The sequence below is a fragment of the Leuciscus leuciscus genome (assembly GCF_965113295.1).
Source record: "Leuciscus leuciscus genome assembly, chromosome: 21".
In the NCBI taxonomy this organism is placed as follows: Eukaryota; Metazoa; Chordata; class Actinopteri; order Cypriniformes; family Leuciscidae; genus Leuciscus; species Leuciscus leuciscus.
Window position 1 is genome coordinate 24,083,848 of NC_138745.1, and position 25,420 is coordinate 24,109,267.

Genomic DNA, 25,420 nt, shown 5'->3' on the forward strand with positions numbered 1-25,420 from the left:
CTGTATATATATATATGTGTGTGTGTGTGTGTGTGTGTGTGTGTGTGTGTGTGTGTGTGTGTGTGTGTGTGTGTGTGTGTGTGTGTGTGTGTGTGTGTGTGTGTGTGTGTGTGTGTGTGTGTGTGTATGTATATGTATGTACTGTATGTATGTGTGTATGTATGTGTGTGTTTAATTTCGCTGATCTATTTACTATTTATTTTTTACTATCACTTTAATGAACTTTTTTTGAAATGCAATACATTTATCAGCCTTTAACTAGGCATAACATAAAACAAAATAATTATTGGCTTATTGTATAAACCAGAATTATTTGCATCCCTATAGAATTATTTGAATTTATTAATTTATTTTAATAATTTTTATATATATATATATATATATATATATATATATATATATATATATATATATATATATATATATATATATATATATATATATGTGTGTGTGTGTGTATGTTTTCCTTTAAATGTACAGTTGCCATTATGAAACGCTGGCCACACACGACATTCAACATGGAGAAAAGACATTTAGACAATTAAAGTGCGGCAGCGATCCCAAGAGCTGGCACTGAACGGAAGCCAGGAAACCAGGGTCAGGAGCCCCAAAAGAAGCTCTATTTTAACAAGGTAAACGAAACCACCATGTTTAGTTCTTCAAAGAAATGGAAGCTGAATGAGCGAGTAGACACCTGTTTTATCAGCAGGATATGCCTGACACAGTCAAAGTCAAAACAGCTGGCATTTCATGTCCCACTTTTCCCTTTTTGCCTCAATTACACACAGCCGTGTGCCCAAAATGTCAGACAGGATTAGAGTGGGAAAGGTCAGAGTAGGGACGGGGGTGTGAGAACGAACACTGGTAATTCTCTGATGGAGAATGTCTCTTCCCCCACAACATGTCTGTAATAACTCTACCCAGTCCAACCCTCACAGCCCCACAATGCTCCGCTCTGCCCCATCATACATGGCCATGGCCAAGCATGTCATCGCTGACGCATTTGGACAAAGAGGCAACGCCCTTGACATGATTTTCACAGACAGCAGCGCAGCTCATACAAGCACACAGTAGCTGTCAGTCACCCGTCAGCCGCCATTCATCTCTGAGCTTGTGATAGGACAAGAAAAAGAGCACTGAGATAGAGAACCGCTTGTGCTGCAATGCGTAATGGTGAAACACAGATAAAATTCATGATGCAAAAATGTTAGATTATAAGTACTTTGAAATAAAAAATTAGGTCAGAAGGTGTATTTAAGTCACGTGACATTTTTAGGACTTCCCCAAAAATCACTCCAGTCTATTGAAACATCCGCTCCCACATCAGCTGTTCAATATATCCATATAATGGAAATGCCATCACCTTGTTAAAGGTACAGTATGCGACGTTAACGGTTCTGGAGATTCCACCATGACGGAATGACACAAGCCGTGTCACTGGTTAAAATCGCGGATTTCTCTGGAATTAAACATTGTTGGAAACATTTGGGTTAATGTACGTACACAAGTCAACAAAATACATAACATTGGTTTTTTTGGTTTTTTTAAGTAAAATATAATATACACGATGTCCCTTTAATGTCAAATGTGCACAAAAAAGCAAACAATCCAGCAAACTAATATTAATAACCATATTGTAAGTATTTTGAGCTTCGCTTTTATTACATTGTCAAATATATATATTTTCCTTAATATAAAAAAATTGCCTAATAAGCATACTTCATAATGGCACTCTATTTTTTAACAGCTACAACAAAGATGCAAGACGATGTGATATACAGCGATGTTGTTAATAAACGTTTTAATACCTGACCTTGTAATCATGTCACAGATAATTGTGTCATCAGTGTCCCAATGTTTAGTGGATCAAGACCCTTGCTAGCTCCCAAAATGATGTTCATGATTTAAAGCAAAAGAAGCAGAGAGGGAAAGAGGAGGAATAAAGAGACGGAAACAGCATAAATATTACGCTGACAGCACCAAGGATTAGAATATCATGTCCAGTCTTATTAAGCTAAGGATGCTTAACATCCAAGGATGTTTTTACAGTAAACACCACAGTGAAAAGTGCATCTCAAAAATCTCTAAAGAAGACCTTTAAATCCCAGACAGACATGTAAATGTAAATTCAACACTCTAAAGGGATTATTACACACATAATAGAAATAAAACAACGAACAAAGTTCCCTCACATTGTGTGCTTTTTATTTCCCTGATGGGACGCATTGGTCTTGGTATCGCTTTAGTCCAAGGTTAGGCCAAGATGAAACAACTAGCTTTTAATTCCTCCTCCCTTATGTAACAAAAGCACTAATTCAGCCATGAGTTCATATCTAGGCCACGCAAGTCTGCCTGGCATTACAGAGCTGTGAGCATCGGAGTGTGGCGGTGGCCTGTGGTATTGCTCAAGCACGTTTAGCAGATGACCCGAATCAGAGAACCATGAGATGAAGACCTGTCTAATGCCTTTACAGATTCACAGACATACAGCTTCATTAAAACATTTTTTTTAAATACATTAATAATCATAAATATTATTACCTCATATTATGTTAAATTATATTACATTACATACTACACTCCATTTAAGGGGCCGGTAAGATTCGTTAGTGTTTTCGAAGTCTTTTATGATCACCAAGGCTGCATTTATTGGATCAAAAATACAATAAAACAGCCAGACTGTGAATATTATTACAATTTAAATCACTCTTAATAATAATAATTTATATATGATAAATTAATAATAATTCATACATTAATATTAATATTAATAATATAGTTGAATTTTCAGCAAGCATTACTCCAGTTTTCAGCGTCACATGATCCTTCAGAAATCATTTTAATATGCTGATTTGGCGCTCATTAAGCATTTCTTATTACTATCAATGTTGAATACAGCTGTGCTGCTTAATATTTTTGTGGAAACCTTGACATTTTTTGTTTCAGGATTTATTTTAATGAATAGAAAGAATCACAGCTGTGCTTATATAGAGCCAAATCAGACGGCTTCAAGTGTGATATTGCATTTATACAACAGTTCAACGGCACAAGTGTGTAAATAAATAAGAAACAACAACGGAGTGTCTTTAAAACCCCTCTTTTGTGCAGAACTACTTCTGAAACTTAACTTTGCCCTTTTCCAAAACCATTTGCTCAGTAACAAGTAATAGATTAATAAGACCAAAGATTGCCCTTTGCTATACCCAAAATGAATTATATCTCATGTTTAACCACTATATAAGACTAAGAGCTTAGCGGCGAATTCCCGAAAGACTGGCCGAGATGAAGCTGTTCTCTGCGGTCACACGAGCGCTGAACAACCACTGACAGCCTGAAGCTCACATCTCCGAAAACATCTTGTCAAATAGTTGCATATTTGAGTTCTAAACAACTAAATTCTTCCCTAAAAACTCTTCAAACTACATTCCGTGACGCAACAACATCAGTATTTGTAAAATGACGGTGGTTTGCTCTTCCACCATGACACGCTGTGAGAAATCTCCAGGTTGGAGTAATGGGCATGACGAAAGGCTGGGGTGTGCCGATTCCGAATGGTAGGGGTGTGGAGAAAGGTCTTTATTATTGGTTACGAAAGCTGTCTGTTAGGGTGTGGGTTAGGGGTTAGTTTCTGTTTCTGTAGCAATTCACTTTTGGCACGTCTCCTTTCGGCACGGCAATTACTCCAACCTGCAGCTATCCCGGTCTCAAAATACTGCAAGCGGAGTGATGCAAACGGTGAAACGGTTCCCGTGGTGATACTAGAAGAATATCGCATGGTTGGAAAAGGCTCTCAGCCAATCAGATTTGAGAGCCAGAACGAACAGATATATATATATAGATATATATCTATATATATATATAATATAGATAGATATTATTACAAAAGTGACCCTATGAAGCTGCGAAATGCAGATCACAGATCAAGTGTTGCATGCATTTTACTTCAAATGATCCTTCGTTTTTCACTATCCTGCCACACGAGCAGAACTCCCCTCTCTGCATATCTACACCTCCCTCCAGTAACTCCTCTGGCTTGCCAAATTCATCTCCTCTTCCTGCCCGGCACGCTGCCATCACCTCATGCACGCCTTCCACAGCTCTGCGCCAGCCAGCACTTTCTGAACTTCTTGCCGTCTCTTTCTATTGCTTGCTTTGCAGAAAAACCAGCTCATGCAACACAACAGATCATTGTTATTTATTGTCTGCTTCATGCCTCCATTTCACATTGGTCCTACAGACGGCGGTACACACACTTTAGATGTGTGATGCATACCACAAGCCAGTGTTTTCTGTACTGGTATCCATTAGCACAGATTTATTTGGGATATTTCATTAAAAAAACACTAAAATATGTTACGAAAAAAAGTGTTTAGTATATTTTGCTCAGTAAAGTGCAAAAAGAAATTGTGAAGCAAAAGGTGACAAACAAGCAAGCATCAGTAAAGTTTATTCAGTCATTTCAGCATTTCCCTCGACAGTAAAATCACAAAAAATCTGTATCTGTCACTTTGATATGCCTTTTAAATTGAAAGGTTCAATATTCCTCGGTACAGCCATTCACATGGGGGGAAAAAAATTCTCTCCTGGGCATCACGTGTTAGCAGGGGTGAAGAGAGGTGACGTGTGCATTGAGATTGTTGGTCATTCTGACAGGCCCTATCCTAGTGTGTGTTTGTTCAGCTGTTGTCGCAAGCCTCCAATTGTCCTAATCTCTTCCAACAATATTCATACCATCACAGTTGCTACGATTCTGATTACGAGCACAATATGTTTGTGTCCAAAGGCAACACCATCTGAGTTCAATAGAATCAGTGACTTGAACAGCAAGATTTTGCTTTTTAGAAAACAATGAAGTTCTCAAGGGCACAGCCTTATCATGCCGTTTCAAGACAGAATTCAACTAAACCAAAAAAAAAAAAAAACGGTTTAACTTTCTTTGTTTTTATCTAAAGTCAATGTAAATTGCTGTTCGCAACTTATTGTTTCTGCATTGTGAATTATTTTCAGAGTGAAAATAGGCAGATGAAAGAAAAAATATATATACAGTAGGCCGCATCTCTAATTTAGAAAATTTAACTTTCATTTATCTCAAACCACAGAGGTACTTTCAACAGGTTATATGCAGAGATAATACAATTCTGTCCGATACAGATAAGTTGATTATTTTCATGTTACGGCTAATATTAAAAATCGTATTTTGTTAATTAATTTACTATTACTTAATGTTAACATTAAAAACTAAAATCAATTATTTGAAATGCCACAAATGGATTTTAGCATCACAGCAACATTGTAATTTACATTATGTAAAATGGATATTCATTTTAAAATCTGCTAAAGATTAGTGTTATTAAATGATTAGTGTTTTTAAAGATTACATAAATTAAAAGATAGTAAAGGCAATCTAGCCTAAAGGCAATGTAGAAACAGGGGAAACAAACGTGCAATGAAATATCTAACGTCAATCAATACTGAAATTGATTGATATTAAACATTAAAAAAATCTAAATTTGTCATGAAATATTAAAAAAATTAAACCGTTTTAAATCACAAAAGAACAGGAACATGCAATTAGAAAAAAACATAGGCTCAATTTTGATTTCACATTGACATTAAAGAATAACTGGATTGTTTTTTTGTTTTGTTTTTATCAACGGAACCATTTCCTAGCATCCAACTGTGTAGTTGATAACATTTAAAAAGGAGATCATATCGGCTACATTTTGCGTTCACTTCGTGGCCTGTCTGGCACATTGCTCATTTTCTTGTCATTTAACACAAATTGATTTTGTCTAAAGGTGATCCAGTCAATATGTTTGCTGTTTCTGTGAGTTCATACATCCCACCTGCACTGAATCAATACTCTACCCATGCACAGAATGAGAAGAAATTCATTAAAGTGCAAATGTTCCCTCTGTGTAATTTTCATCTCTTCCTGCATTTTGCCCATTAGCGAGATGTTGCCGACCGAAGCGGTGCGCACACAGTTACGTGACCATTGACCCTCACTGACTTCACAGGGGAGCCCACCATCACTGCGCATACGAAGGAGACGAAGGAAGAAAGATATGCTCTAATAAAATGCTCGCTGTAGCAGAAAGTATACCAGTGAATAGCTGACTGCACTCTGATTCAGCTTAATAACTGCATAAGGAGAGAAATTAAGACAATTAACTTCACACATAATGCCATCAGTGACACACACAGAAGGAAAAATGTGTGATCCTTCAGTTTCCAATGACTTCATCATCTTCAGACCTCCCTGTTCTTTAGGAATGCCTGATCAAACTGACGAGTCATGCGCTGAGTTAGCTCATTCTGACAAACCGAATTGCTTAATAAGGCTTTATCATGAGGGAATTATACAGTTCGTCTCAGGCAAAAAGGATACCTAAGTTCATTCTGTACAGAATGTAAAATCTCTTTTCAGTATTCGTTAAAATTAATCTTTAGAAACAAATAACTTAATACTACATTTTAAATATATATTTAAATATATGAAAATGTATTTATATATTCTAATATATACATTATATATTAAAATGTATTTTAATAGAATAATAATTTGAACACTTACATCTTTAGCAAATCTCTAAATGAATATCCATTTTGCATAATATGTTGATTTTGTTTTTTTTATATTATATTTTTCATTTATTGAGGTCCAGTAGTATTGAATTTTAATTTCTGATTTAATTTTCATTTATCGGTTATTGGCCATAACATGAAAATAATTACTGGCCTATCAGTGTCAGCCAGAATTGCTCAATACGTAGTCTATTCACCTGGCTATCAATCATTAAATGGGGCATGACATGAGATATCTAATTTGCCTTGATGATCATCTGACATATAAGAATCATTAAAACATCCTGCAAGTTTCATTACTTAAAACATCCTGCTCATTATAAACCAAGCATTTATTTAAATATGCTCCAAATATGTCTCATTTTGATATTGCGGGATCTGTGAATTCACACAGGCAAATCCTCCAGAGACAGACATCGACAGATAAACCGTGTGCTTTTATTTGCTGTTAATGTTGAGGATATTTCAGCAAAACGTTTTCTTTGCTTCATATTCAGTTTAACAGCATTAAGTTGAAGAGGGTAATCTTCCATTATTCCATTGCATATCCATTTTAGACAATTTCATTATATGTTCTTTCTCCGTCCGTGCAATAAATGCAAGTCCTTGAATGAGCGCGGATTGGAAGTGCACTTACTAGGTAGGACTTCTCAGGTAATATCTATGGTTTGACCCATTTCAAAGGCGGACAAAATAAGAAATTAAAATGGACTGAGTAAAGCTCTCTACGAACTTGATATGCAATGCCGTGCTCACTAACATGCATGCATATGAATCACGGTCACACGCACAGCAATTTTTAATACATTTTTAACAAGCAGAATACAGCATCATGAAGCTATGACTTTTAGCTATTAAAGTCTTTCAAAGGACAAAAACATGAACTTTTTATTGGCTCAACATCATCAAGTCAGTTGTCACTTTATTTTCGCGCAAGTCCCTGTAGAGGCGCGAGCCGGCCCTGTGCGGTCGCACACTCTGTCCAGCCCTTGCAATTATCAGACAGGAGACTTGCTCTGAACTTCGGTACAACATCATATATTGCGTTGTGATATGTTGACGGCATCCAATTTGGCCATACCTCATCTGCAGTGAACATGAGTGTCTTGAAGCCAGAAGCATCAGGTTACCATGTCAACGCAAGTGATAGTGAGAGAGCCATTAGAAAGGCAGTCTCAGCGGGTGGCATCTACACCTTCAGCAGAATGACACATTCAACATCACATCACCTCTCATTGAGCTCACTGCATCTCTGCTCAGCTCCACAGAAAATCACTCCAGGTGCAGTGAGAAGAAGCCACAAATGAAGACTCTCTGCAGTGGATACTAGGGATGGCTATTTTGGTCATTTTGTGTACTGTGCACTTTTGGGTAATGGGCACTTTTGGCTTATTTCTAAATATCTAAGGCCCAGTTTCAGTGTGCCTTAGAAAAAAAAACATTACTGGTGTGTATCTTGAGACGAAAAAATGGCACTGACAAATTTGAAGACATGTCAGTGCAAGTTGCTTTCAGTTAAAACAGCTCAAACATGCATTTTAGTCTGGGACTAGCTTATGTTATTAACTACTAATGTTATTAACCTGTTAACAAATGAAACCTTATTGTAAAGTGTTGCCAAAAAATCTCTAATATCAGCCGATAACCACATGCATAATGCAATTCAATGAGATGTACACAAACTTCTGAAATGAAAAAAAAAAAAAGTATATAACATTTACAACACTTTTTCAAAAAAATTAAATAAACATATCGGTACTGGCAAAGCTGTCTGTAAAATTTGGAACTGACAAAGTGTGGAGATAAACACCAGCCGGCTAAGTAGACAGATATTCATGTATGTCCCCTAGTAGATACAAATTGCTAAAGCTCATGGGGCTTATGGTTAGCATCCAAACCACATCCAGTCAAGTCACACCATCTCTGGTGTCCTGTAGTGAACCACAATCCAAAGCACAAGTCAGAATGCTGTGGTAAAAACATGATCCACCCCAGGCTCAACAAGAGAGATGATGAGCGCTATGAGGAGGACACATCTTACACAACACAGTCCTGTGTGAGAGTATACTCATCTTGTCCCTTTCTCTCGCTCGCTCTCTCTCTCTCTCTGACTTTCTCTCACTCTCTCCTTCAAAACTTAATACAGGAGGCAGAATGTGGTTTCCCAGTAAGTGGGTTATGTGTTGCTTCAAATAGACATAGCCGACAATGGGGAAGACCCAAGTTCATTCTCCCCGCTGTCTTCAGCGCTCTCAAACCACTCTGCAATGCAAGCATGTCATGGCGAACTATGAGAACACCATTATTACTTCATGAATATAACCAAAGTAATTTAGCTCTCGTCGACACTGGTTCAATTACATGTCTTGTGAAGAGGTAGCTCCCATTGTTTCTGAAACGGCCCCTCCTGACAATGCATTAAAACTCTCCCCTGAACTGCTTCATGCTCACATATGGCCATAAAACGAAGCGCTATAAGGACATACCCTATAGTTTTATAACGCCATCACTAGCTGAAAATGTATTTAAATGAATGAATTTTTGAAAAGTAGCATTTAAGCTTCAACATATTTTCAATGCAGTGACAAAATAATGATTATACGTAATGGAAAATGTAATGTAATATTCACAGTGATTAATGGCCTTTTCCTCATTTTTAACAGGGTTTTTCCAGCACTGAAAATTTGATGTACAATGAACATCCAAATGAACTTTTGGTTCATTACATGAACTTACAGGGCCCTATCATACACGCGGCGCCAGGCGGGATGCAAATGTTTTTTGCTAGTTTCAGCCCAACGCAGTTATCATTATCACGTACTGCACCACGTTGTTTAAATAGCAAATGCATTTGCACCCATTTGTGCGCCAATGGGCAAGCTGGTCTGAAAACGAGGTGTGTTCAGGGGCATTGTTGGACCGTTGCTATTTTGAGGCAACTGAAATAAACTGCGCCATTGACCAACAAAAACCTGGTCTAAAGTAGTAGACATATATGCGCATATAGGCGGGTCCACAACGCGCGTACACTCTGCTTATTACACACACAGGGATATGCAGCAGTAGACAAACATGAAAAATATTAAAAATAAAGGATTACAATGTAAAAGATTATTATTGTGTACTAAAGATATGGTGGAATCCGGCTTGTCCCGTAGATGCTCTGCTCGCGCACTTTAACCTCGTGCACAAGCAGATCCGTTTCCTCGCTAGAGAAGCATTCAGTCTTTCCACTTGCAAATTCCGCCATGTAAATAAACTGCAATCCGCCATGGCGCGAGGCCGCGAGCGCAACTGGCTTTTAAAGGGAATGGGCGATAAGACTCTGATTCGTTTATTGCACGTTACGCCCAAAACACACCCGTTACTCATTAAGAGAATAGAGACAACTCTTTTAGACCATGCTGCGCCGACCATTTTCCCCCCTCGTTAAACCAGCAAAATTGGATTCGGACATGCCCTTAGTGCACTTGAGCCTTGAGCTTTAGATCATGCGCTTAGATTGTTAAAATAGGGCCCACAGTCTTTTCCCTCTAATATGACTGTGTCTTTATCATGTGTATATGATAAATAGGGGTTTAACAATACATTGATATGGATCAATACATTGATCAAATGACTGACATATAGCCTAGCTACAGCATTTTTTTTTAAGAGACACCTTTATTTTGACACCCTCCACATCTTCACACAATGTCTGTCTATTTATTACTGGCACCAACCAAGGGGGTAATCTATCAGCCGGAAACTGAAGCTTCCCCGGGCCGCCATTGATTAGCAGACCATCGCCTGCTGTTCGCAATCCATTGACTCCCATTCATTTTGGCGTCACTTTGACAGCGAATAACTTTACATCTGAGGCGTTTAAAGACTCCATTTGTCCATTATTTATTTCTAAAGAAACACGAAAATGTATAAAAGGCTCCATTACCTTGTATCCTACGTTATGGCCCCGTAGAAGCAGTTTTTGTAAAAAATAGGCTAACGATTGCGTCATAACCACGCGACTCTCTGTCGCACAGCAGAGAAATTACCGTATGGCAGGAGAAGCTCTCGTGCAATCAGGGGAACGTGGAGGCAAAATGACAAAATAATTAATCAGAATACTTAGCAAAAGTTGCTACTGCTCCTAGCTCATGGACACCTCCTACTCACACTATCCGTCTCTGCAAGTTTCGGAAGGGAATGATTCAGATTTCTCTTGGCACAGCTACTAGAAGAAAGACAGGTTGCTCATGTCACATCTACATCATCAAGCTCAGTTTGAGTCTGCGCAATACGCTCAGCCATCAGGAAGTGAGTGCTTCTAATTGACTTCACTTTTCTCCGTTGTGTCCGCTGTGTCCATTTATTTTACTGTCTATGGCACCAACGCTTGCATTCTTGTCTAAACTCACCTGTGCTTGACAATAAGGTCTGGCCGATGGCCCATGGAGAGCGTGAAAGATGGAACTGCTGAATTGTCATGAAACTTTATCAGTTGCACGTGTTTTTAGCCTTGCACATTTATGCATTCAAGTGCAAACAGACCCAAAAGAGAAATTATTTCGGTTTTCAAGCGCATTCGTTTCTTTAAGTGACAGCAGCCTAATATTCCTGTTGCTGTCTGTGTCATCAATCAAACAACAAAAGACAATTTCTCACTGCTCTTGACTAAAAAACTTTTATAACTTTAATATTTTAAATCCATATTTAATACAGTAAAGACTAAGCAGTGTTACTATTTGATTTTTTTTTTCACAGGGAACACACTTTTGCATTCAACTGCGCTATTTTTCCATTGATTTTCTATGTAAACGTGCGCTAGACGGACGTGTTTGATCGTTGTTTTGCAGCTTCCCATGCATGACGTGACTTTATATAAATATGGCGCTTTTTAAAAAATCATGCCTATAGAAAAATAGATTTAGCAGCAGATATGGCCTGTTGAGGCATCTGGCCTTTGTTGATATGGACATATTCAGTATTCAGTATTACATTTTTGACACTTCAATTCCAGTATCTAAATATTCTTAAAAAATTAAGTGCATTGTCACTCGAAGGCCTACTTCAATTATTATGCTGTTATATTCAGTGGAATAAAATGGTCTTAAAGTGACAATAGTATTGCTTAATCACAATTATTTCTGGGACAATCTACTGCCCAAACAAAAAGCAGTTATAGTGGCAGGCCTTTACCCATCTAGCACTACTTTGCAATTAAATGCATTGGCATCACAACATTTCGAGCAAAATGTGTCATTAGTAAACAAAGGTAGAGAGAATGCAAGGTGTCAAGGACAAGCGGAGTAAAAATAAAACAGAAAGATAGAGCACTCAAGACGCTGTGTCACCATCTCACTTTCACTATCTCATCTCCAGCCCTGTCTAGATTTAGTGCTGTTTTTCTCACTTTGACACTGAGTATATGCCATATGAAAGAAGGGAATGAGAATGGCATGCATATAAAGCAAGCATGGAGAAATGCAAATGTGCATTGAAGAGCATCTCCTGAAATTAATTACAACCCACTACAGCCTCATTTACAAACTGTTATGTCAGGGGTTGACAACATTCTTGACATGAATTTCCGTTTTTTTTATTTCCTTGTGTCACATCTACAAACGAAAAGCAATAAAATCAGACTAAAAAATGTTTTATGAATGTATTTATATTATAAGTTATTTTATTTATATAGTATTATTATTAATTAATATATGTTTTTATGATTATATTTTAAATGTTTCCTCTAAAAAGTTTAGGTCGTTTAAAAAACTTGAACTAGCATACATCTTACATAAGTACATTAGTACACAAGACAGCATTTTAATAAAAAAAATTATTCAGTTTTATCCAGCATTTAATGATTTGTTGAAGTACTACGAGATGAACTACAGCCCTACATATTACAACCGTGAGGACAATCTCAAAGCATCTGACCAACCTGAACACTTCTCCTATTAAGAACCAAGCCAAACACCACCCTGCATTTCCACTCAGCCTCAGAGAAGAAATATAATCGCACAAGCTGATAAAAATCCAATCTTTTCCAAACCCCCGCCCCCAGCTGTAAAAGCTCGGAGTGACGTTCTCAGAGAGGGGGTTTAAAACAGCTTTAAAATCACGTGTAAGAACTACAACCTGAGCCGCATGATGAAATCAGAAAGGTTAGGCTACACCACCACAGAGAGTCCCTCATTTCATTTTCACAGGCTTTTACCAACACGCCGCACACTTTCCTCTCCGTGGAGTGCAGAGCGCCTGTTGACTGATGACCCCCATGAGGGCCACTCATGTGGTGCATAAAAGCACAGGGGCCCCTTAATGGGCCTGAGAACCTCTTCTCAGGGATGGCCATCACTGACAAAATTACACACATTTAAAATGGGTAACTGGCAAACAAATAGAAACGAAAGGTACTGGAAATTAATTAATTATCATTCTGCATCAATGGAGATTATTAATCTCAAAATAGTAACAGTAATTATGGTCAACTTTAAATCTGAAATCAGACATCACTGCTGATCTCACAGCTCATATGGTGCATGCAACATGTGTCTAACTGGAACATTACAAAACAAACCAATGTATATCACAGCAATTCACACAAAAAAAACCAAGCAATTTTTACTGCATTTCATCTAAATCACAGGAACTCAACCCTACACTGAACCCAAAAGTGCTCTGATAATGGACATGTTATGATGAGAAGGGATTTACTAAATTAAACAAAATGATCATTTACAGAATAACATTCTCTGGAATTTCATAATCTCACAAGATTTATGCAGTTAAACCAGGACAGCATTAAAAGACAGGGAAAATAACACAATAAACTAATGTTGCAACTGAACGGAAAACCTGGTGCACTTGTTCTTCTGCACCATTTGTAATGGAACATGTGCTGGCCGACACCGGTGTCTCAAAAGTCACAGACACGAGCTGCATTTTTGGACATCATAGGTGTGTTCTGAGTCAGATGAATTCGTGCTCTTGAATACTGCACATGCTTATGATTCCCAAAAAGGCTGTCTAACAGGTCCACTGCACTTGAGATTAATTTAAAGGGATAGTTCACCCCAAGAAATTTGAATTGTTTCATCATTTGCTTATCCAAACCTGTATTACTTTTTTTTTCTTCCTTGGAAAAAGAAGAAGGTGTTGAATTGCACAGCTGTTGAATCTTTTCCCATACAGGTTGTCATTTTGCCTTACATCTCCTTTTGTGCTCCACCGAAGAGAGAAAGTCATAGGAGTTTGAAACAACATCAGGGTGAGTAAATGATGACAGAATTTTCATTTTTAGATTAACTGTCCCTTTAATCACTTAAACGCAACCACAAAACTAAATCAATATCGACCATGTGCTGTCCACTTCAGTGAGTCAATGCAACAGCAGGATAAAATCATTTGAGATCTATCAACACATAACTAAAGAAGAAAAAGTAAAAGCTTAAATCAAAATAAAAACCTATAAAAAAATGTTCTTCGACATCATGCAGAAATTACTGAACAAGCGCTTAAAAAGCAAAGAACTATAAAATAAAGTATTACATGTGCACTGCCAGTCTGAATCATTCTGTAGACTGAAGATGCTGAGAATGAACACGCCAGATGCAACGTAAGTGATAAAAATGTCACTAAAAAGGTGACAATGTTTTGAATGGTCCCAGACTCCCAGCTCAGAGCATCCTTGACTTCAGACAGGGAGACGCATCCGCACGCGCTGATGTTAAGCAATTCCCCCATCACATTACACATCTGGAATGCAAGCTTGCTGGAATTCAAGTTACACTTATCAGGATGGATGTTTACATGTTCGGATTTGCACATATATCCAATTTCGCTCGAGGAGAGCACCGTTAATTAAGTTTAAAGAGTGCTTACTCACCTTACAGCTCGCACACAGATGCAGTCAGTCTAGCGTCCTGTCCGAGCTCAGCTCAGCTCAGCTCAACCCGGGAAGCATGACCGCGCATTCCCAAATTTCCACCAGCGCCATCCAGCGCCGCAGCCAATACATGAAGATCTCGCGATAACGACGTTCTCTACATATGCAGTTCTCGCGATAAAGGCTTCCCTTTGGCTTGAGGACAATGTTGAGGACCGATCTGCTACCATCTGCTGGAGCTAGTTGGAATTAGTCAAAATGCCATTACGTAACCGATTTTGGTTTTGTGTAGAAAAAGAGAGAGAGGCGTGAATTCTGAATAAAGCATCTTAGCGTGTTCGCAGTGCAACATTGTGTAATAATCACACAAAAGCAAATAACAGAGTGGCTAATGGATAACTTGCACTTTCTACGAACTGAGTATAAGTAGGACTAATAGTGCATTCCTGTAGCATTTTCAACAAAGTAGGCTATCAGTGAAAGAAAGTGCTTATAACTGTCAGAACATATGCTATTTGTCCACTTCAGAAGGACATATTAAACATTATATATTCTGTTTTATTACATCAAATACAATAAATGTTCATTAAAACAATAATGGATAACAGGGTTGTTAGCTACAGGTTGATAGAAACCTGTACACAGAATCTCTTAGAATACAATTTGCATCTGGATGTACTGTTGTTACTTCATCCTCTACAGTTAAAGACCTGGGTGTTATATTAGACAGCAACTTGTCTTTCGAAAATCATATTTCATATTACAGGAAAAACAGCCTTCTTCCACCTCAGAAACATTGCTAAGCTACAGAACATGACATCTGTTTCTGATGCAGAAAAGTTAGTTCTTGCATTCATGACCTCTAGATTACTGTAATGCATTACTAGCTGGTTGTCCTTCATCCTCAATAAACAAGCTACAATTAGTCCATAATGCAGCTGCTAGTTCTAGGCCAAGAAAATATGATCATAACACCAAATGTATCATCTCTACACTGGTTACCTAAGTTCCATATCAATTACAAAGTATTGCTACTGACCTATAATATAAGGCCCTAAATGGTTTAGCTCCTGTGTATTTAACTTATTTTCTATCGGCTTACAATACATTGTGATCTTTAAGGTCACAAAACTTTGGGCTTTATAAGTCCACTAAAGGAGGGACAGCGTTTTCACATTTGGCTCCTAAACTCTGGAATAGCCTTCCTGATAACGTTCGGGGCTCAGACTCGCCTCAGTTTAAATCTAGATTAAAGACGAATCTCTTGCAAGCATTAATGCATCTCATAACCTTATCAGATCAAATGCACATGATTATCCTTGCTTAATGTTTTGAACAGCAGCTACGCTAATTATTTTCTATTTGCTTCTCTGTTTTATCTCGGGATGCCCATCCTCAGGTAATAGAGAGTATGTCAGCTTCAGTCTGAATCCAGGCTCTTATGAAGACTTCAGATGCTTCAACATCTGTGAAGAGACACCACCAACTCCTGCGAGGACTTCAGATGACGTAAACTCTGAATCAACATGCACTAATGCTACAATTTTATATATGTCATAATCATTTGTTAACAAAAAAGTTTCAATAAATTTTTTCTGCCTTAAATTATTACATTGTTTAAATTTGTAATTTTTTAGCTAACTGTGATTTGTATATGTACATTTCTGAAATCACTCTTAACTGTAATGTGGACTACTGCATTTTCTGTAAAGCTGCTTTGAAGCGAGGTGTATTGTGAAAAGCGCTATACAAATAAATGTGAATTGAATTGAATTTAGCCTAAATTATGCTGACAAGTTAATAGGAGCCATCATCACTTCTTTAGGGACAAATATAGTCTAAGTGTTATTAAAAACATCTACATGTAAAACATGTAAAACATCATGTAAAATGTGGGACAGGGCTGAAAATTTACTTAAAATAAGTTGATAATTATAAATATTTTTTTTTACTACAAATTGAAAAACAGTTTAAAAAACGGTAAAAAAATGACGTTGATCCTAATGTTAAATACAATAGAAAATGGTAAAGAAAGACCAAAAGGTGGCACAGTCAAAAAAAAATAAAAAAACATTTTCAAGGGTCAGTATAAATACCTAATCAGTTTTAAACTAGCCACTATTCATGCTTTGATTGGTTTTGTGCATGTATTTTTTTAGATAATTTATTGTTTATGTATTGCTTTATTGTTTTATCTATTTTTGAAGTAACTTGATATAATTTGAACAGGAGGTGCAGCTGCTAAACAAAGATCAAAAACATTATTAATACAGTACACTGACAGATTGCTTCTTTATATAAGAAATCAGACCATATTCTGTTTAGGGACAAAAGTTTATTTTAATGCTAGATCATTTTAGGTACTTTATATGTCTATCATAGATCATTGCAATCAAGCATAATGCATAATGTGTCTGCCAACTATGAACCAGCAAATCACAACATGCAATGATGTGTTTCCCTTGTAAACAGCACACAAAACAATGGGAGAAAAGGCAAAGATCATTCCTTTCTCTTGCAAATACGAATCAGTTGTTGTTTTTGGATGTGAGTGCATAAGGTCCCTGTTTGCTGGTCTGTGTATCTCTGTACGCATCTGTATTTGGCTTTTTCGTTAAAGCATGTATGTTGCTGTGTATATACACGTCTGTGTTCACATAAGATGGGCAGGTTTCTTAGAGGTCGTCAGTCTCTCCATCAAAGGGGATGTTGTCCAGCTCCATGTAGATGTGGCTGTGCTCCTCATTGCATGTCCAGCCGATCGGAGTGCGGTTGAAAGAAGGACGAAGGCAAAGGTTAAACTCAGGCACTGGCTGCGGCTCCTCGTTGGTTGCCTTGATTTCAGGGGCTTCAAAGGTGACAAGACGAGAGGCCTTGTCAAATCCTCCAAAGGGCAGAGCCATTCTTGTGGGCAAGAAAAACATGTAGATGGATCAGTTGAATAACAACTATCAAAAGGTATAGCGTCTGTGTAGAATTATTTTTATAAATGATAAAATATCCTAGTACCTATTGAAACTCTTGTACTTGGGAAGATCCTTGTGAATTTGAGGCCCTGGCATTTTCCACCTCATGGTTTTTTTAAGTTCCTCATCATCTTTCATAGCATGTTCCCATGGTGATACGTATGGATTAACATACTCGCGTCTCTTTTCCTTCTCCGCCCCAGCATTTACTTCCTCTGCCATAAGAAGAACAGAAAAACAAAAATCTAAAAATTAACTCCATGGACTTACATGTTTGCTGTTGAAAAATAAATAAATAATGTAACCAGGTATTTACCTTGAGGTGGTTTGGGAGATGGTTCAGGTGGAGCGGTCATCTCACATTCCAGAGAAGGAACCAGGTTCTGGAGGTTTATCTACAAAGGCATGAGGAACAAAAAGAAGATCATCCTGCTATGCAGTATACTGTACATTTAAAGTTTCATAACTTAAAGAGCGATATGTGAATACCAGTGTGTTCAAAGTAAATGTGAATTTAATTACATTGTGGTCTCTTTCTTCTCACATAATTTCTTAATACTTCATTTGTTTACATGATAAGCAGTCATGCATTATGAGGTTATTTTTGCAAAACAAGTTCCTTCGTGTTTATAGAAGACCCCTTGATCTTGATTTTTAGGGTTTATTTTCCAGATCCTATCACACAATAAACCTCTATTTCCTATCAAAGCTATTGCTTTTCTCATGCCTGTTTTGCTGACCAGGTTCTCGTCACTGACGATGAATTTCTCCACCCTTTTCTGTCTCATCTTGAACATTTTGGAGCCCTTGTTCTTCATGAGAGACAGCTCCTCCAACATCACATCTCTAGGGGCCTTGATTTTGGTCCCCAAGTCCAGTTCACTGGCTTCAGCACTCTCATCTTGCTGGTCTGGTCAAGATCAGTGAAGTGGGGAAGGAAAAAGGTAAATTCAGTCAGAATTAACACAATGCCCCTTTTAAATCGTTAGAATGACTACTATATGTAGATGGAAACATTATACTAGTGTCTAAATTAAGCATGAAAACAGCATAAAAAAAGGGGTCTTAAGGCCCGTACACACCGGGACGAATATCGGCGCGCGTTATTCGCCAGCGTTTTTCAATGCGTTTTTTGTGTTCACACCCAAGCGTTTTTCGCTGACGATGAGCCGAGTGAACATGCAAATTCATTCCCTGACATTAGATGGCGCTTAATGTAAAACAGAAATACAATACCACTCCATAACAGTCTATACTCTGCAATACCACTCCATAACAGTTCTCTTTTAACAAGATTTTTGTAGTCGCTGTCGCGTTTGTCATATAGTTCTTTATTCCGACACCAACAGCTCTACATTCATCTTGCCTTGCATCTTCCTCGTCATTTCTTCCCGGCAGTGTCTGTCTATGGGCAGTGTAGACGCTACTTGGCGTATATCTTCTTCGCTGTTACGTATGTGTGCTCGGCAAGACCGTTTTGTGTTTGAGCGCCCCCAAGTTGTGTTTTACTGTAACTTCAGAAGCTCCAGACACGTGAGCAAAAGCGCCAATCTCATTGGTCGGATAGTTTTTGACGCGGCGTGTCAAACCAAAAAAACGAACCCAAGGCGTTTAAAAAAAAATTACGCTTTTACGCGTGGCATTTTTCGCGTCGGTGTGCACAGTCACATTGGCGCCCTTTGTTTAGTCACGAGGCGTTAAACGTCGGCGAATATCGCGCGCGAAATTCGTCCCGGTGTGTACGGGCCTTTAGCCTAAACAGGACATGAAGCCCTCCACTTTGATTATGTTTTGGTTTTATTATATTCTTTCTTAACTTTATTATCAGCCATCAAGCCACATCCAATGGCAATAACAATAACGTGATCGCCACACAAAAATGCTGTTTCGTTCCTGAATTAATCAGTGTTTTTTGACAAACAAATTGATTGAATGAGTAATTCAATGACTCTTAAAGACTGTGGGCCCTATCATACACCCGGCACAATGCGCAATGCAAGTGTTTTTCGCATTTGCGCCCATTTGTGTGCCCATGGGCTTGCTGGTCTTAAAACGAGGTGTGTTCAGGTGCATTGTTGACACGTTGCTGTTTTGAGGCAACTGAAATAGACTGCGCCATTGACAATGACAGTCGCAGTTTTTTTATTTTTTTATTTAAAGGACGCATTAGTAATATGCGCCTATAGGCGGGTGCACAACGCGCGTACTCTCTGCTTATTACACACACAGGGATGCGGAGCAGCACACAAACATGCTGAATATTAAAAATAAAAAGATTACAATGTTTATTATTTATTACATAATTATTATTGTGTACATAAAGATATGGTGGAATCCAGCTTGTCCCGTAGATGGTCTGCTTTAACCTCGTGCACGAGCAGATCCGTTTCCTTGCTAGAGAAGCATTCAGTCTTTCCGCTTGCAAATTTCGCCATGTAAATATGCATCCCTTCATCCCTTGCATCCCTTCACTGCTATTCACAACTCCTCTCCCATAATCCCGGATGGATTGAATGCGCACTTCAGAATTTAGCCGGAAGTATTATGTGATCCTGTGTACTTTTCCTGGTAACACTTTATTTTACAGTGTCTTTGTTATTATGTTACATTGGTAAATTATGCACAATTACATGCAACTAACCCTAAACCAAACCAAACATGTAGTAAGTACATGCAGCTAATTAATATTACTCAGTACTTAAATGTATAATTACACTGTAACAGTGACACCTTAAAATAAAGTGTAACCTTTTTCCTTTACTATTATTATTACTATTTTAGGGAAGTATGCATATATGAATGCAGCTTATGACTTTGGAAATACTGTACTTTTCACATATTGTTTTCAATTATATAGTAGGGAATTAGGCATATTTGGATGCAGGGAGTCACATATTTCATTCCTGAATAAATCCGTATTTTGAATGAATCGGTTGGATGAATGATTCAATGACTCACAGATCTTGTCGCCACCTACTAGCCAAGCGTATCAATGTAACTTTCAAAAAGAGTGCAAATCCACCGACAATAAATACACAGTCTGTCCAGAACGTGCAAACACGGACAAGCTAAGTGATACAAACAATAAAAAATCTAATTTGTTTGTATAAACGGTTTTAACAGAGCATGAATCACACATACAATATTTGTCCCAATGTGCGTATGCATGACAATCTGCTGAAACAGACTGAAGTTAAATAATTTGAAGTTAAGCGGCTTGAAATCTCAGCCGAACAGCTCTTCTTTTTGGCAGTAATTTTGCTGTTGATTTATTTGGCTCTGAAACGCTAGCCACAAGAATGTTGTCCTGTAAACAAACTGCCCATTATGAGCACATTGCCAAGCAGATGAAGTGAGAGAATCTAGTACACTAAACAGCCTTCACACACAGACACACAAACGCAAAGCACCTAATAACGCTGCTCATTAGAGGAGAGCTGTGAAGTCACACAGTTTGATAATGCCTTTGAGATTTAGGAATAATTGGCCAGCTACACACTGCATAGGCTAACCGCTCATTACACTGGTCTTTATAGAATGATGGAGGCATTTTTTTTTTGTCAAAGCTGGGATGAGTAATTGCATCGCAACAGCTCATCAAACTGTGGGAATTGATAGCCCATGACTCCAGAAAAAACAGGAACATTATAACATGCTGTTCTAGTTCAAATGTGACATTTCACTGAATCTATTGATGCATTAAAAAACAATTCAAATGTGACTATTCTTAGAAAAATTTACAAGCCCCTCATTAAAGTTGGTTGCAATACTATGTAGCTGTGTGCTTATGCCAAGTGTGCTCTCCTTTTGAGGCTCTACACATACAGTACCAATAAATTAAGTGTTCTCAGTGGGGATTTACACCGTGAGAAATTTACAGAGAGCCTGTGGGTTGTTTGGCATTTCTGGCAATGGCTCTTCATGTTGACACAGGACACCAGTGAGGGCGTTTGTTAATTAAGTGTGACATTTACAACACTCATCCGGTCATCAGGATATCACAAGTGAGTGATCAACCAGAATTAAGGTCTGTGTATTTCTCCTACATATGTATATGTGACACAAAGAAACACCACTGACCATACTGTGAGATGTTTGAGAAATCTGTGATGATTTTCGAAGGCTTCTTCCTCTTGTTGCTTGGAGCAGGTGTTCCAGAGACAGGCATCACTGCAATCTGAGGGGGGGAATGAAATCTGAATAAACTGGTAGGGGAAGATGAGAAAAGATGCCATGTGCATTTTCTGATAAATTGTAATGTATTTCGGTATGAGTTTAGCATGATCATGCATCCCCCAAAATAATATTATAGGAAATAAATTGATAAAATAAAAGCATAAACCAAGCTGGAACTATGAGCGCTCATAGCTCAGTGAATTATAATTATTATTAAACTAAATAATAAAAACACCAGCAACAAAATGCCACAAAGGGCCCAAGTTCTGAGGAGCTTATTGATGCTCTCTTCACTTCAAAATAAAATAACATACCCATAAAAATAACAATATTAATTACCCTACAAACAAACATAAATTATTTTATATATATTATATATTATGTGGTCAGGAGGAATATTAATTCTTACATTTTCAAACCCCAATGTTTTTTTTCCAATCTGTCTTTAACATGTATTAAGTAAATCTTGTGACATTAACAGTAACAGTTTTGTATTTGTAAATGGCTTTCTGTTCTTGATGACTGTTTGCATGAATATTTAAAGTGTCCGATTAACACTAATATTCACAAGATAACTATAAAGTATATTTAAGTTGCGGTCAATTGGTAAAACTTTAAATTCCATAACCGACACCAGTCTCTTGTTGCAAAGAGGGGTATTTTTGTTTTAGCACACTAAATAAATCCACCATGGGTAACTGGTCAGCAAATTCCTCAAATGTCCAACTGAAGCATTGCATTGGTAAGTCTGAGTAGTCTGAATGCCTTATTAAACACATTTCTGAGGAGCTGTGAGAAACATTTCTGCATTTGAACTAATAATAATAATAATTCAGTAAGAACCACACAGTTAAATCATTAACAATAACATGTATATTTAAATAGGAGAGTGTTGGAGTGTTATTTATTTTCATTTGTGTTTATGTATAATTCATTTATCATTTTTGTACATATATGCATATGTGAAGAAGATCCAGTGCTATGTCAGTGTTTATTAGGTCTATTTGAGTTATGAAATGCAGCAGGAGGAAGATCTATCTAAGAACAACATATATTTTTACCATTTGCAAACAATAATAAATCATCTCGGCATACTCTAACCCCCTCAGTACATTATGTGCTCATTATAACATTTTATCACCTGCGATTCCCCCCCGTTGCAATCAATCAAACATCACAATGATTCCTCTTACCTGAGACCAACGATTCAATGTTTCAGAAAACAAATCAAATCACAGTTTGAATCAAAGGTTCCCAGGAGGGCTGTTTTGGTTAATCCAGTTCCTTAGGGTTGGCTATGATTCCACCAACTACTGCTCTCTTCTACATCCCAGGGAGAGTGAAATCCTATAGCAGTGTTTGGGACAGGAGGTCTTTGGGGAGTGGGGAGGGGGTTTAGTTCAGCACAGGGACAGAGCTGATGGTGAGGAGATACTTTTCTTGCAGATACTTTTAGGTCTAAATATAGAGCAATGAAGAGCAAGATGTTTTCAGGGAGGATCTGTAAAAAGATTATGTCCCACTTCTTATTTCAGTCACTTACTTTGGTCACTTACCCTCTGCATTTCTTACAGTAAATATTTGGAACTTTCTGTGTATTGCTAATATTGAGCTGAATATTGAATGGGTGGGATCACATTTCTAGCTTTGACTTTCACAAAATTCTAAATTCAAAACAATTCACTAAACACAAAGGTTCTATTTGCTATTTTTCCCTTTTCTGATTACAATATTTCAGTAACTTTGCAGCATTGTATGTAGCTATTGTTTACTCTTATCAACAATATTTACTTTACCAGTACCATTTTGTATATTTATTGTAATATTGTATTGTGTATATTGTGTATAATATAGGATCTTAATCAGTCTTTTTCGTGGTTCTTACTTTGAGAAGCAGTTGACAGACCTCCATAATGAAGACATATTGCTCCTGAAAAGGAGTCAAGATTATTTACAGTTTGCACTTCCCCAGTTTAAAGTATGGACAGTAAACTTTCATAAGGCACGCAGTGAGAGTTCCAGTCTTCGCAATGTCAAACAGAAAATCAGACCTCTTTCAAAGAAGAACATGTCAACAGAACTTCAAACCTCAAGATCAAGAAATGCATCTTCATGTGTTTTCTTTTTAACCACGCTAAAGCAGGATGTAATGTATAGTTGGCCTTAAGACAGGACAGACATTGGGCCCTATCATACACCAGGCGCAATGCAGCGCCAGCCGCAACAAAAGTGTTTTTTGCTAGTGCAGCTTTCATTTTCACATACTGCACCACGTTGTTTACATGTTCAGGCGCATTGATGGCGCGTTGCTATTTTGAGGCAACTGAAATAGACTGAATCCTGGTCTAAAGTCAATGGCACAATATTTTTTTTATTGTGTTATTTAAAAAATATTTTATTTTTTTATTTTTTTATTTAAAGCCTAATTAAGCCCAATTTATACTTCTGCGTCGGACCTACGCCGGAGCCTCTACGCTGTAGGCAACGAGTTGTTTTTAATTTATACTTCTGCGTCGTTGTCCGCGTTGACGCGCAATTACTCATGCAGAGGGACCATAGGTCATCTAAAGCTCAAAGTGCATCATAGGCCAAAGTTCATCTAAAGCTCTCAAATCAGTTTATTATAACAGTGAACACTCTTTTCATGTCGTTGCGATGTTATATTGTGTCATGTTTATCAAATTAAAACTGCTTAAAAAACGTAGACTCCACTTCATTGATAGTAGCTTATGTTGAACTTTATTCTTGTTCAAACAGACGCTGTATGAAGCAGTACATAAAGTATTGAATGAAAATGTCTCTGAAACATCTGTGTATTATTTGGCAAATATTGCATTTATTTCACTGCAGCTGTGGTAAAGTATGCAAACACCACGTGAGCGGTCACTACGGGAACCAGAAAGTGTCCGACTTCACGTCTCCGTTTGCAGCTCCTCCCCGCCTGCACGCGGCTACTCTCGCCGATCGGTTACATCCAGCCGCAGCCGATGTCGAACACACCTGATGTGAAACCCGAGGGAGGGGTTCTAGCAGACCAATCACAGCGCTTGCGTCCGCGTAGAATTGACGCGTTGTTACATTTTTGGAGAGGTGCGCGTCAGGGTACGCGCGCTAAACACAGCCTACGACGTAGCTACGGCGTAAAGGCCAATTTATACTTCTGCGTCGTAGGCGACGCCGTCGTGAGCATTTATACTTCTGCGAATGTCTGTGTTGCTCTGCAGTTACACCGCCGAAACGCTAGTTGGCGCGGGTGGGTTTTAATGTTCCACTGTGTTTACATTCCTCGCGGCTGTTTTGAGTTTAGGTTTCTACGAGCAATGGTGACTGAAGGAGTCATACAGATGGCTGTATTTCCGCACTTCTTCAAGCAATCTCTCTGTCACTTGGTCTATTTCCATGGCTCTTCACTGATCTTCGGAATTTAAAAATGGCGGGCGGGCGGTGCAGAGTGCAGAAGATCATTTCGGAAATGCGTAGGAGGAAACGCGATGCTATCCAGCCGACCAATCACAGATCTTGCGGTCCGCGTCGCCGCGACGCGTAGTTACATTTTGGAGGTGCGCATCAGGGTACGGCGAAGGGTACGACGTATGGTACACGTCAATGCGTATGCTACGCCGTACCTTCTACGCGCACCCGACGCAGAAGTATAAATTGGCCTTGAGTTCAACGCAGAAGTATAAGGTGTGTTCGACATCGGCTGCGGCTGGATGTAACCGATCGGCGAGAGTAGCCGCGTGCAGGCGGGGAGGAGCTGCAAACGGAGACGTGAAGTCGGACACTTTCTGGTTCCCGTAGTGACCGCTCACGTGGTGTT

General features: G+C 38.2%; 2 protein-coding genes and 1 long non-coding RNA gene across 9 annotated transcripts in view; 1 reads left to right on the plus strand and 2 right to left on the minus strand.

The window, feature by feature from the left end:
* usp54b (ubiquitin specific peptidase 54b) overlaps nt 1-14,565 on the minus strand; it is a 103,841-nt gene extending 89,276 nt beyond the window's left edge. For 6 of the 7 annotated variants that reach the window (XM_082151740.1, XM_082151739.1, XM_082151741.1 and 3 more), the window contains exon 1: nt 14,459-14,565. The gene's annotated coding sequence lies outside the window, so the exon portion shown is untranslated. The remainder of the gene's footprint in view (nt 1-14,458) is intronic. The other variant, XM_082151743.1, reaches the window with a different exon arrangement.
* LOC309485128 overlaps nt 1-18,990 on the plus strand; it is a 300,702-nt gene extending 281,712 nt beyond the window's left edge. The window contains exon 2 of the long non-coding RNA XR_014201072.1: nt 18,485-18,990. This is a non-coding gene — a long non-coding RNA (uncharacterized lncRNA). The remainder of the gene's footprint in view (nt 1-18,484) is intronic.
* myoz1b (myozenin 1b) lies at nt 16,755-23,359 on the minus strand. Its single transcript, XM_082151768.1, has 6 exons — nt 22,794-23,359; nt 21,505-21,601; nt 18,165-18,334; nt 17,741-17,819; nt 17,468-17,639; nt 16,755-17,362 (listed from the first exon to the last, which is right to left on the minus strand). The coding sequence occupies exons 2-6, from the start codon at nt 21,590-21,592 to the stop codon at nt 17,134-17,136; spliced, it is 738 nt and encodes a 245-aa protein (XP_082007894.1). The 5' UTR covers nt 21,593-21,601; nt 22,794-23,359; the 3' UTR covers nt 16,755-17,133.
* Nucleotides 23,360-25,420: the final 2,061 nt, after the last annotated feature.

What these genes read in the sequence shown, in the direction of transcription:
- myoz1b (XM_082151768.1), bottom strand. Translation starts at nt 21,592, where the DNA reads ATGCCTGTCTCTGGAACACCTGCTCCAAGCAACAAGAGGAAGAAGCCT. An exon ending in CTCAAACATCTCACAGTATG is followed by an intron (nt 18,335 to 21,504) that starts GTCAGTGGTGTT and finishes GATCTTGACCAG; the next exon opens with ACCAGCAAGATGAGAGTGCT. An exon ending in AAGTACAAGAGTTTCAATAG is followed by an intron (nt 17,363 to 17,467) that starts GTACTAGGATAT and finishes CTTGCCCACAAG; the next exon opens with AATGGCTCTGCCCTTTGGAG.